General features: G+C 57.5%; 1 protein-coding gene across 6 annotated transcripts in view; it reads left to right on the plus strand.

The window, feature by feature from the left end:
- MCF2L (MCF.2 cell line derived transforming sequence like) overlaps positions 1-13,635 on the plus strand; it is a 130,419-nt gene that overhangs the window by 22,394 nt on the left and 94,390 nt on the right. For 2 of the 6 annotated variants that reach the window (XM_055335896.1, XM_055335901.1), the window contains exon 1: positions 13,246-13,324. The exons of the other annotated variants lie outside the window; for them this stretch is intronic. In XM_055335896.1, the coding sequence (XP_055191871.1) occupies positions 13,246-13,324 (79 nt within the window). Of the gene's footprint in view, positions 1-13,245; positions 13,325-13,635 lie in introns of those variants that run through there. 6 annotated transcript variants of the gene reach the window in all.

Raw genomic sequence — 13,635 nt, forward strand, 5'->3', positions numbered from 1 at the left:
AGGTGAGGGTCTGAACCCCAGCTAACCCTGGAACCCACACTCTGAACTGCATGGCCAGGCAGACTCCTGGATGGTGGGGTGGGGGTGTCCCATCACCACCCAGCTCTCTGGAGTGTCCAGCCTGGGAGATGTGCCTGGCCCCCTGAAGGCCCACGGTCAGGGGCGCCCTATTGGGATGTGGCTGCGGACACCCATCCTGACCCTGTGGGCCTTTAAATGTATAAATTTGGGTGCCTCAGTGACTCAGTTGGCTAAGCAGCTGACTCTTGACTTGGACCCTGAGATTTTGGGATGAGCCTTGCTGTGTGCTCAACGGGGACCCTGCATCTGCCTCGCCTTCCGCCCGTCCCCCACACATGCCCTGCTGCTTGTGTATGTGCACTCCCTTTTTGTCACTTGAGCGCTCTCTTTCTCTCTAAATAAATAAATAAAATCTTAATAAAAAAAGAAAAATTATATATCCAGGAAATCCCCAGACACATTGGAAAATAAAATGAGCTCCAGTTGCCAGAATTGAGTTTAGATGTTGTGCTGAGCCTCAGAGAAACTGAAGCCAACATTAGTTTTTCTCTACTTTTATTCAGTTTCTTAGAAAGTATTTGAAATGTAGGAATAAAGTCCAGATATTACAGTATATTGATTTATTTCTCCTTCCCGGGAGGTGTCATTACCAAGGAGGCAAAATAACCAAATCCGGGCTGTGGGTGTGTGGCATGGCTCTGTGCCCACGGGGCCGCCAGGAGAGTCATGAATCTTTGTTCGGCTCTGGGGAACCGCGGCCCTGTAGTTAAGACCTGAGCCTGTGGTCAGGTGGTGCGAGGGGGTGTGGGGTCAACTGTGAGTTAGCTTTAAGCATTTGCCTTTCTGAAAATACTCAATATTCTTAGCCTACATTTCTTCTGTCCAAGGGCCATGTTCTCAATGCTGCCCATCAAGATACATGGTCTGAAGATACAGGGTGTGTGGAAACTCATCCTCCAGAACTAAGTCGTGATGCCATTCTGAAATGTCTTTTCTCTGTGTATTGGGCTCCTGACATGTTTGTGACACTCACAGTGAATCTGATGGTAGTGATCACAAGCACTTGGCCCACATGGTCACAGGGGCCAGGGTCTGAACAGGCTGGTGTCCCCAAGGCAGCCCATAGCCTCCTCTCCATCTTTGGGCTGCTGTATCTGCTCATGGACGCAGCCCAGCCACGTCATATACTGCATGTCCTGCTGCCTGTGCATTCTGTTAGCCCACAAGTGCTGCCATTAGAAAGGAGAGGGCACCTTCTGGGGTGAAGCCTGTGTCCACCTGTGTCCCTGGTCTGGGTGAAGCCTATGTCCATGTGTATCCCTGGTCCCGGGTGAACCCTGTGTCCACGTGTGTCCCTGGTCCGAGTGAACCCTGTGTCCACGTATGTCCCTGGTACAAGTGAAGTCTGTGTCCACGTGTGTCCCTGGTCCCGGGTGAACCCTGTGTCCACGTGTGTCCCTGGTCCAGGGTGAAGCCTGTGTCCATGTGTGTCCCTGGTCCAGGTGAAGCTTTGTCCACGTGTGCCCCTGGCTCCGGGTGAAGCCTGTGTCCCAAGTGTTCTGGGCCTGTCTTTTCAGACCTTTTGCCTAACATCTCACACTTGCATTCATCTGACCTCAGCAAACATCCATCAGAATAGGACACACCACATATCGTTTTCCTTAAATCTTTTACTAGTCCACTATGTAAAAAATTTTTATGCATTTATGTAGCATCTCTGGGTATTTTCTGCTCTGGCGTAGCCTGATCTATTTGTGGTCACACCAGAGGCTCTGGTCCCCGTCGTCCCTTGGTGTGAACTGCAGAGGTAGTATGTGTTCCTGCTGACCTGACCTTAGAGCCCTACAGGCAGCCCAGACCTGCTGTTCCTGGACTCATACCCCAGGCATATGGCTTTGTGAGGTTGGGTATGAAACCTTTTTCACAGGGTGACCCCCCAGAGAAGGAAACGTGGTGGATAAATAGAATGCTACATGGGTATGCGGCCCTGGTGCTCTTGCAGAATGGTGCAGATGGAAGTGTTTGCTCCCAGGCCCCTGCTTGCTTACCGATGGCGGCCATGTACTGCCTGGGTCCCTGGTGCTTTTATTCTTAAGGGACATGGTGTTTTCAGAAACGGAGCTAACACTTGTATCCGTGAATCAGCAGCGCTTTACTTACGATGCCTGTAAATGATAGGGGCTTTGCTCTTTACATATGAAGAACCGAGGTGGTGAAGGACCTGGAAGGTCTGGCTGATCTCACCGTGCAGGTGGGGGCGCAGGCCCATTGACGCACTGAATGCTGCTCATTCTCTGGCTGGACAGACTCGGTAACCTGTCCGTCTCCAGGCCACATGCATCTTTGCGGTTGTCGATGTTTCATTTCTCATCCGTGAGGCAGGATATGGTTCATGCTGTATGTACATTCCTGAATGCAGTGTCACCTCACCTGGGGCCATGCTCTTTTCTCTGGGTCATTCTGGTCCCCATACATGTGCTACTGTGGTGAGTGCAAACTCGGTTTTTTCCTATTGCTTAGAGTCTTTATTTTGTACTTGAACAGGCCTTTTGACTTTGTAAACCTGCATGTTACCGTCAGTGCTGCATAGACACAAAGGGAAAACATGAGAAAACAAGTTGGCTGAGGTTTTCCTGAAGTTTCTTCACATTCAGCAGCTGCTCCTCATGTGCCGGGTGCCCTCACCACTGATCTTCCCCAGATGCCAGCTTATTCCTGGGTCCCATGACCAGGCCTGTCTCAGGGTTCTTGGAGAGATGGAACCCCCAGGAGATGTGCACATGTAAATCTACATCCATTTGTAGTTTGTTTCAAGGAATCAGCTATGCAATGGTGGGCCTGGCAAGTCTGGAACATGCAGGACAGGCGAAGATGCAGGCAAGGTTTTTATGTTGCAGTCTTGAGGCAGAATTCCCTGTCCTTGGGGAAACCTGGTTTTTTCCCCTGTTCTTGGGGCCTTTGGCTGATTGGACATGGCCCACCACATGATGGAGGGTGATCTGCTTTCCTCAGAGCCACCTGGTTAGCCACATGTCCAGGTGCCTGCACAGCAGCTCCCAGATGAGTGTTGGTTTGGATGATGAGAATAGAGTCTTGACTAGCAGACACATGCACTGACCATCCTGTGGCCTGGTCCTGTCCGCACTCACCTTCCCCCAACCAGTCGTCCTCCTCTCTCGCTCCTGCCAGCTATGTGCCCTACACCAGGGTACAGCCCACCTGCTGCCTCCTGTGTTCACACGGTTCACAGCTTGTGCCTCAGGGGAGCCTGTGCCTCACCCGCACGCGACCACGTCGGCACCCCAGGGCTTGCAGGTCCCCTGCAGGTCATGGTGATGATCATCTGGCCTCCCCACATGCAGGGGGACCTGGAGCAGCACTACTGGGAGCCCTCCGGTGGAGGCGGTGTGCTGGCATCTGTCATCTGGTGTCAGAGCACCGTTTGTGCTGGGACAGCGAGTGGCTCCAGGAGGAGCATGCGCTCCTGCTCCTGGTGCAACCCCACCACCGCCAGGGCCTCCTCCCTGGACCACCCCTCCTCTGCGGTCATCGAGATGGGATGCTGTCCTGTGGGACTTTCTGAGGGGGGCGCTCGGAACAATGGAAGGAAACAGGGTGAAGGAAGTGGGCCGTTGTCTCCTCCGGCTACAGTGGCTGAAGACATTCCCTGCGCCTCCGTGGGTTCGCTTCCTTCCTGCTATTTCCTTGCGTTGACAGCAAGCTGGCAGGGCATCGAGAAGGTGACTAGCTGGGAGGAGCTTCCTCGCTTCCCTGTGTTGGCCGATGTCGCCCTGGTGCTCCTCGGCAAGGCTGTGAAATTGAATTTAAAAATATTAGGAAGGGACAGGCATTCACTGGGTTTCCTAAATGATCGCAAACGTCTACGTGGTGGTAGGTGAACAGCATCCATATTTGCACGTGTCTCAGGACGGCAGATGCCTGTGTGGACACGAACAAGTCCCGCCCTGACGCTGCAGATTCCTAAGAGGCCTCTGTGTGCTCGTTGGCCCTTTTTGGGGCCCCAGGGACCTGGCAGCGGCGTGGCTTCCCTCCAAGGGGCTCTGTAGGAGAGCACATGTGCATGGCTTCATCACTGTCCTGTTGCTGCTGTCACAAATGGCCACAAGCTGTGGCGTGGGCACCACACGCTTATTATCCTCATCATCCCGCAGTCTGGGAGGTCAGAGTCCACACCACAGTGTGGGCAGGCCTGCTTCCTTCTGGAGGCTCCAGGACAAGCCAAGTCCCCGGGCTCTGGCCCCATATCGTGCAGCTTCCGCGGCCGCAGCACATCCCTTTTTGTTTCCCATCACCCCGAGCCGTATTGCGACCAAGAGTACCACCTAAACTCTGCAGCTCCTCACGTGCTGGGGGCCAGGGCTCTGTCCCTGGGGAGCCGAATGGCTCGATGTACATAGCTGGACAGAGGCCACCTTGGCCAGACACAGGGATGAGCTTCTCCCAAGGAGGACTCCCAGGGGACACCTTCACCTCAGGAGCAGAGGCTAGCAGGCCCTCACAAAAGGGCTCACTGGTGATTAACGCTACACAAGTCCTGATCAGCCCCTTCCCCCCCCCCCCCCCATCGAAGAGACTGGGCCAGGGCAATAAGGTAGGTGGTGGGCAGCTCATGTTAAAGAAATCAGGAGGTGTGAGGGGTCGAGTGTGTGGAGACAGGTCAAGACTCTAGTTTCTTCACCCCATATCCTGGCTTGCTTTCACCCATGCAAAGCCACTGACCTGCCCTCTAGGAGGCCAAGCATGAAAGTACTTTGAGGTCATCAGATTGCAAGGTGCAGTTGGCAGTGCCCCTGACCCCTGCTACCGTGGGGCCCCTGGGGAGCGCTGGGCCCACCCAGTAACCCCAGACAATCTCCCGGTCTTAAGATCCTCCATTAGTCATGTGGTGCCAGTCCTTTGGTCCATGTAGGGTGACACATCCACAGGTTCTGAGGACGAGGACAAGGACGGCCATCTGCTCTCTCCAGTGCTCTCTCAGTCCCTTACAGGCTTGAGTGGCCAGTGCCCTGGCAGCAGCTCGGGTGGGGGCCCCCTCGGAGCCTGTGGCCCCTCGAGTCACAATGACGAGGCCCACGGGCTCTCCTACATATGGTTCTCTCTGTCCTCTCCCATCCTCCCTGCCGAGGAGCCCAAGTCTCCCAGTGTCCCTACCATGGGGTCTTCTGGCAATCTCGTGGTCGCCCCTGCCCCCAGCTCTTCCCCAGGGGACACGACTGATGGCGCTTCTGAAGATCTAGTCCCTTAGGTGTTTGACACGGAATGTGGCTGGAAGTCGTAAATCAAAGGAAGGAACGGATTTTGTGTCACCATGTCACTGTGTCATCATCATTAGAATAAAACATACAGAGGCCCATGTGTTCCGCATCCACGTGCTGGATCCTAACCCCCAAGGAGACAGGGTCTCTCAGAGGCACTAGGTCATGGGGTGGAACCCTGGAAACAGACCCCAGAACCTCTGTCACCTGCCCCCCTATAGGACACAGCGGGAAGGCCCTGAATGGGGCTCCTTATGGAACCTGACCGCGGGTGCCTCCCTGCTGGGCTTCCAGCCTCCGTGGCTGTGAGAGCTCCAAGCTATCAGCCCCCACGCACTGCTTCCTTATGGCCACCTGAGTGGTCTGAGCCTGAAGGAGCCTGCCTTCTGCGTGAATCTTGCTGCCAGGGCAGAGCGGGGCTGGTCTGGCCCATGAGGTGATGCACTGGCTGACACCCCCAAAAGATGTGCTCAAGATGCACGGCTTGGGGGTGCAGGGCTGGACCAGAGCCTGGTGACACACCCAGAATAATGGGACCCAACGAAGCCAGCGCCCCAGGCCCTCTCAGCGGGCAGGTGGGGCTGGCCCTGTGATCTCCAGCTGCCCACACCCCACGCCCCCACCCTGCGTGTCTGCAGTGGGACCCTCCTGTCCTCAGAACCAGCCAAGTCAGGGAGTCAGGGGGTCACCCAAGGAGGCTCCCATGGTAACACTGTCCTGCACCTGTACCCACCCAGCAGGGTCACTCAGAAGCTTTATTGTCCAGTTAGGATCCTTCCAGAAGGTCAGTCCTATGTCACAGGGTCCTTGCCCCAGTCACTGGTGGTCATTCGTGGACCTGGGTGACTGTGGTGAGATTTCCCTGGTGCTTTACCCAACATGCATCCCAGCCCTGCTCTCGTGGGAATCAATGTCATGACTGACACAGACACATTGGTTTCTGTGTCTTGTCTCAGAACTCACAACGGTTTTACACAATGACCCTGTGGCCACGTCTAGCCCTCATCCTCAGGGAACTGGGTTCTTCACTGGCCCAGGGAATGGGCAGAGCAGGGCGCAGGCTGCCTTCTCACAGGCTGTCCTCTGGGACATCTGCCCTCCCAGCATCCTGGTCCCTCCCTGGACAGAACAGCGGGGCCTTGGTGATGCTTTATTCGGATCCCCAGATTGTCTGTCCCAGATTGTCTGCAGCTTGGTCACTAACAAGCTGCAGCTGTGTCCCCTGGGCTCTGTCCCGCTGGCCTGCACATGGGCATCCATCACCCCCCCTCTTCCCCCTCCCCTCCCCCACCCCAGGCACCAGATCCTGCTGCTCCCCACCCACCCCTTCCCTCCAGAGTCTCCCCATGGAGGCAGGGCAGGGAAGCACATGGGCAGGTGGACACATATCCCTTCTTGTGTGCACTGACCTGCTGGGCTGTCTCCCGAGTCCCATCTGCACTGCCTTGGGGGGCCCACGTGTACTGGTCGGCCAGGCCCTCTGCTGTGGCCCCCCCACCAGCTGACCCCACTAGTGGCTGCCTACCCCTGGTGCCTCCCTGCCTGCTCACCCGTGTAGACCTCGGCAGTGGGGCTCCGACTCGTTCTGGGCAGCCGCCTTGTGTTACAGCCTCACCCAGGTGCTGCTCCCTCAGTGCTGTGCTGAGACCCAGTGGACACACGGCCTCAGGTGAGTGGAAGGTATGCAACATGATGATTTCATCTGGGCGTGGACTTTGGAACAATCAGCACATGAGCTTAGCTAATACTTTAGTGCATCACACGTTCACCAAGAACACTTATGATCTACTTCCTAACGGTTTTCCAGGATGGAACTCGTGCTGTGAACCATAGTGTGACCCCCAGGGTCACTCATCTGCTCCAGCATCTGCCCAGCACCTGGAAGCCAGCGTATACTCTGTTTCCAGGAGTTCAGGGCTTCCAGATTCCGCCTACAAGTGACGTCGGAGGCACTTGTCCTTCAGGCCACCGCGGTGTCACCAGTGCCAGAGTGTGCTTCGTATGGCTGAGTGACAGCCCACTGGGTGTGCAGGGCGCATCTTTATCCGCTCCATCGTCGGCTGGCTGTAGGCTGTTACCGGGTCTGGACTGTTGTGCATTATGCTGCTATGAACATGGGGTGCAGGTACCCCTTTTGTGCTATAGGTAGCTTTAGGGTCTCCACGTGATCCACAGCTGGGAGTGGGCCCAGGTGGTCAAAAAGCTGCCCTGTGGCTACAGGGAGAGGCTCAGGCACAAGTCCAGGCACCAGGGGGACATCAGAGGCCCTGAAGGCTGCAGGGCTCCAGAGGCTCCTAGACGTGTTCGAGGGTCAGCCTCTCAAAGAGATGCGTGCCCAGCCCAGCCTGTGAAGCTGAGCCGGGGTTGCCCGTGTTCTTGATGCATCACAGAGATGGACGGGGTCTGTGCGGGCAGCACCCAGGGCATGCAGACCCACAGGGCCTGGTTCCACCTCTTCTCCAGAACCGGGGTGCCTTCCACAGCATCCTGCGTTTGACCCCATTCATCCTGGGACAGCTCCCTCCCACCCCCACCAGCTCTTAGAACAAGTGTCCCATGCCCTCCAGAGCCCGGTCTTGCAGTAGAAATAGGAGGCCAGGGAGAGGGAGGTGTGGGAACCCGCAGGTGACGTGGACGAGGTGGTTGATGGTGTCCTCCACCTGAGGGGAATAATTCTGAGAGTCTGGAAGCTCCTGGGTGACTGGCAATCAGAAGCTGAACTCAGAATAGGGTGCACGCTGGTCCCAGAGGCAGAGGGTGGCAGGGAAGCTAGTGGGAGGCTGGTCGGAGAGTGTCTCTGGGCCTGATCTGTCCAAGCACTGCCAAAGCCAGAGACGGACAGGCAGGACCTCTGGGCGTACTGCCCAGGTACCTCTGGGTTCTGTGTTTCCTTTCTCTAGCTGTGTTCCCAGAAGTAAAATTGCTGGATTATGTGATTGTTTCACTAACTTTCTGAGGCTGCTCGTCCTGTTTTCCAGAGTGGCTGCACCCGCATGCATTCCCAGCAGCCGTGCTCGAGGGCCCCCCTTTCTCCGCGGCCTCGCTGACACTCGCTATCTCTTGTCTTCTTGATGGAAGCCATTCTGACCGGTGTGAGGGGCATCTCCTGTGGCCCGACTGCAGGTGTGGGACACCCTCACAGCCCCCCTGTGGGATCCCGCCTCTTCTGGCCTGTGTTTGGCCCAGGGTTCTAGGAAAGGTGGCTGGCAGGTGATCATCCCCAAACAAGGCTTTGGGGGCAGGCCAGGTGCTGGGGTGTGGGCTGACCCCATCCTGAGGACTGCAGTCCCCTGCCCTTCCCCCCACCCAACCATGAAGTCCGTCCTGGTGGCTCCTCTGGGGGTGGGTGGGCTGGGGCGGGGGACCCTACAGGTTTCCACAGCTCCTTCTTACTCTGAATACTGTGGCTGGCGGGCATTTCCAGCACCCTGTTCCCCATGGAGTCCAGGGAAAGCCACCTGCATCTGTAGCCCCCTGCTGGGGCTTGCAGGGGGCCACACTGTGTGTCTCCGTAGCCAGCAGCTCAGTTTTGCCTGTTTCTGAATTTGGTACAAATGGAGTCCTATTTCCTGTATTTGCACCTTGCTGCTGTAGTTCACTGGCCCTGTGGTTTGTGAGGTAACCAGGAAACCCCCCCAGTTATTCCCTCACTGCAGGCAGCTTGGCTGCTTTCAGCCTGCCCTCCTGTCCCCTCCCTTACCCCCTCCCCTCCCTGCCACCCCTTCCCTTCCCCCTCCCTCCCTTCCCCTCCCCATCTCTTCCCTGCCACCTCCTCCACTCCCTGTCCCTTCCCTCCCTTCCCCATACTCATTCTCCTCTCCCTTCTCTCCTATGCTCCCCCTCCTCCTCCCCTCCTCCCTTCTCCTCCCCCTTCCCCTACTCTCCCCTCCCCTCTGCCCTCCACTGCTACAAACATCTGTGTCTATGAACACTGGTGTGGGTGCACCAGAGCACCTTGCCAGGACAGGGGCTGTCCGTGTCTTGACTTTGTCATACATTGGCCCATAAGTTCCCTGGGGGATGGTGCCCTTGGATGCACCTCATTCACCAGCATGTTCACCCCAGGCCAGGATGGGCCGTAGAGATGTGTGTCCTTGTTCATGGGGCCCCAGGCAGAGTGTCACTGCCTCAGGGGCAGGGGGCCTGCCTGCCTCGCTCAGCCCACCCTGTGTGGTGGGGGGCTGTTCAGGAGTGGTGTGTGGCCACACTCCAAATGCACCTGTGGGACACCTCAGCTCCAGAGCAAGGCTGTTAGTGTTGTGATGTGAATTTCTTCAGAGCATTCCTTCCGAGTCCCCCTTCCCCAGGCTGCCCCTGCCATGTGGGGCAGGGCCACGCAGGACACTTGGCGTGGTGGCCATGGTGACTTTCAGCCGAAGCACGTTCCCCACCCCTCGCCCCCTAGAGAGCCCCACCTGTCTCAGGAGGGCAGGCTCCCAGGGCTCCTGGTTTCTCACCTCCTTTCATGGCTAACTTTCCTCCTCCGTAAACTGTTGCTAAGAGGATGTGTTTGGTATCCAGGTGTGACATTACAGCTGTCTTCCCACCTGGGAGCTCGCTGGCCTCAAGGGGCGGGGAAACATTCCTGTCCTGCTTTTCCTTTCTAGGAAGGGGCAAGATAGCAGAAAGCAGGGCCTGTGCCCTTGGGACACATGGGCCAAGATTCTTGTGCAGTGATGGCTTGGGATCCTACCTACCTAACTGTCCTTTACTGTAAGGGACTGTGCGGGTGGCATTCCAGTTGAGATGTGACAATGACTCCCTGAAGCAACTGGTTTCTAGGTCTGTGTTTATATGCATCTGAGTTTGAATCCTGCCTCTGCCACTTGCTAGCTGTGTGACCCTGGGCAAGTTAACCTCTCAGTGCCTTATTCTATAAAACAAGATAAAAATAGTGCCCACCCCTTTGTGAAGATTAAATGAGTTCAAAGACATTAGGAGGGTCCCTAGAACATAAGTGCCCAGTAAACATTGGGTGGTATCATCATGATCATTATACTTGGGCAAATACGAAATGATTTTTATAGAAAGCACCATTTTTGCCTAATTTAAAGAGAGAGTAAAGGTTTGATAGAGATTGAGAAAGAAAGAGAGGGATGGAAGAAGGAAAGGAGAAAGGGATTTATTCTAAGTGACTGGCTCGCATGACTGTGGGGCTGATAAATTTGAAATCTGCAGAGTGGGTACTGGGTAGAGCCCTGGGGAAGAGCTGATGTTGCAGGTCGAGCCTAAAGTCAGTCTTTTTTTTTTTTTCCTAAAGTCAGTGTCGAAACAGAAATCCCCCTTCCTCGGGGGAAGTCAGTCTTTGTCTCATCAAGCCTTCAACTGATTCGATCAGGCCATCCACACCAGGGAGAGTCTGCTGACTTACCTATTAATCACATCTACAAAATACCCTCAAAATGACATCCAGCCTAGTGTTTGAGCAAACATCTGGTTGCTGAGGCCTGGCCAACCATCACAGAGGGCTGCAGACAGCCTTGAAGCACCATTGGAGTGAGCAGCTCAGTCCAGGGAATGGCACCAGCCAGAGGCACTTCAGGAGAAAGGGTGGAAGGCCTGGAGTTCAGGGAAGAAGCTGAGTGTGATGGGAGGAATCCCACCACAAAGGGCATGGGAGTGAGTGAGAGCAGGGCTCAGAGAGTATGTCTTCCCCTCCACTTAGTTTTTGATTTAAAGATGGGATAGGCTCACCGTGGCTCTCAGCCGGTGACCAGCAGCATCAGCATTGCCTGGGATCCTGTAGGACATGCAGGTTCCTGCCCCCACCTCAGGTCCACCTGATGGGAAACGCTGTGGTGAGGTCAACGAGCCCTTGTAGCTTCCATTGCATCTCAAGTTTGAGCACTGCCAGAGTACACTTGTGTACTTAAAAAGGGGTTGCACCAGGTGAGGGGGAGGTGGAGATGCCTGGGGAAGGCGGCGGAGGGTTGAGGGAGTGTGGCTGGGGGGCCAGTTAGGGCCCAAGGAAAGTGTGGGTGCCGAGGACAAGTGTAGTGGTTGTTGCCTTTGGGACAGGGGCAAGTGGGTGCCGCCCACTGCACTTGGGGAGGGCGGGGCCTGTGCTGTAGACACTTAGGTCTCTGCCTTGAAGTCCAGGCAGGTGGTGTGAGGGAGTCTGTGTGTCACCGCACGGTTTGCTTCAGGCGGGGCAGCCCAAGACAAGGGGAGGCCCACTGTTTGCTCCCGGTGGCACCTTGCTGGACACCTCTGTTCAGTGGGCTCTACTTGAACCATATGAAACTGCTGGTATGCAGGTGGTTCTGATGAAAGAAGAAAAGAAAGAAGAAAGAAAGAAAGAAAGAAAGAAAGAGAGAGAAAGAAAGAGAGAGAGAGAAGGAAGGAAGGAAGGAAGGAAGGAAGGAAGGAAGGAAGGAAGGAAGGAAGGAAGGAAGGGGGAAGGAAGGAAGAGGGAAGGAAGGAAAGAGAGAAAGAAAAAGAAAAGGAAGAAAAGACAAAAGCAAAAAGCAGCTCCATTTCAGTTACCCCGCACCTTCCAGATGTGGCTATTCCCCTTTATTTCAAGTTGTAATAGTGAGTTTCCAGATCTTTCTTGCCCCCCAGGCTCATGACGGCTCCGAGGCCAATGCTGTGTCGCCCTTGTCTGCTTACTCCTGGGGCTGGGCTTGGTGCCCTTATCTTCACAGGAGCTGCAGTTTGAACCTCAGCCGCTTCCAGCTTGAATTCCCAAACCATTGACAGACCTCAGCGCCTCTCCCTGAAACACCCCTGTAAGGAAGGGCCAGCCACCTGCAATGCCAACCACAGAAAGGTGCAAGCGGGGGGGGGGGGTGAGGAGAGGCCCCATGCGGGCCCGGAGGACACCTGTTCCCCCAGGCCTCAGATGTGGCCGCCATGGGCGCGCACCAGGACTTGCATCTGCAGGCTGCAGGGCGCTGAGGTGTAAAATGCACCAAGTGGCTTCGTGCCAATCATGGCAAGGTCGGAGGGCCCAGCCAGCGCCAGCGTGCGGCGTATTCCCTCCCCGCCCCTGCAACCCCAGGCCGGCAGCGCGGCTGAGGGAGCTGGCGTCCACCCCGGGCCCGCACACCCACCAGGACCCACAGGGGATCCAGAGGCCTGGGGTGGCGGGGCAGCATGCGGCGGCGTGGGGAGCGTGCTCTCGGCTGCTGTGGCCTCTGCACCTGCCCGAGGGCAGCCGGAGGTAAAGGGGGGGGCGCGGCTCAGTGCCACCTTGGTGGCCACCTCACCTCACCGTCTGTTTGCGCCCCCCACAGCTCCTCCTTCGTCTCCAGGGAAGGCAGAGAACCCGCTGCTAGGGACCGGGAGCAGGTTGTGCCTTTGCGCGGGGAGCACAGTTGGTACTGTGGGGGCCCCCAGGTGGCCACGGGGGCGCACACGCAGGGCCCCCAGGTGACCGCGGGGATGTGCACGCAGGGCCCCCAGGTGGCCACGGGGGCGCGCACGCAGGGCCCCCAGGTGACCGCGGGGGCGCGCACGCAGGGCCCTCAGGTGGCCGCGGGGGCGCGCACGCAGGGCCCCCAGGTGACCGCGGGGATGTGCACGCAGGGCCCCCAGGTGGCCACGGGGATGCGCACGCAGGACCCCCAGGTGGCCGCGGGGATGCGCACGCAGGGCCCCCAGGTGGCCTCGGGGGCGCACACGCAGGGCTCCCGGGTAGCTGCGGGGATGCGCACGCAGGACCCCCAGGTGGCCGCGGGGATGCGCACGCAGGGCCCCCAGGTGACCGCGAGGGTGCACACGCAGGGCTCCCGGGTAGCTGCGGGGACAGGCGAGGCTGGCGCGCTGCTTCCGCTTCCGCCCAGCAGCCCCCCTGCCGCAGGGCGCGCCCCCTTGGCGGGGCGCAGGAGCCAATCCCGGGAAGGGAGGCGCGGCCGTGCCCCCTCCCCACTCTCGACCCCACCCATAAAGCACCTTCTGCTGCGGAGGGAAGCTCGCTGCAGAGGGTCACTTGTTCTGTCAGAGGATGAGATTCTGGCTGAGAAATGAAGAGATGGCTCTGGAAGCGATGGTGCAGAGGCTGACCGCGGTTTGCAAGCGCACTGGTAGGAGGAGCTGCCAGCCGCGGGTCTTGTGTTCCTAAGCCTGACATCATGTGTTCGGTCGTGGGGAGTGCGACAGCCTCCGCGCCCTTCCCCATTAACGTTAAGGGGAAGCAGACATGAGGGGCGCCTGTCCGGCCGCTGGCAGGGCTCCGCGGACGGTCGGCTGGGCTAGGTAACGTACCGCACCGGGCAGGGCAGGTGCAGCTGCAGCTGCAGGTGCCGCGCGCGAGCCCGGGGGGGCGTTCGGGAAACCCATCGGAGCCTGGGGCCTCCAGGGCCGGGTCGGCGTGGGGACGCTGGGGCTGTCACCA

This window comes from Nyctereutes procyonoides, unplaced genomic scaffold (genome assembly GCF_905146905.1).
Source record: "Nyctereutes procyonoides isolate TBG_1078 unplaced genomic scaffold, NYPRO_anot_genome, whole genome shotgun sequence".
In the NCBI taxonomy this organism is placed as follows: Eukaryota; Metazoa; Chordata; class Mammalia; order Carnivora; family Canidae; genus Nyctereutes; species Nyctereutes procyonoides.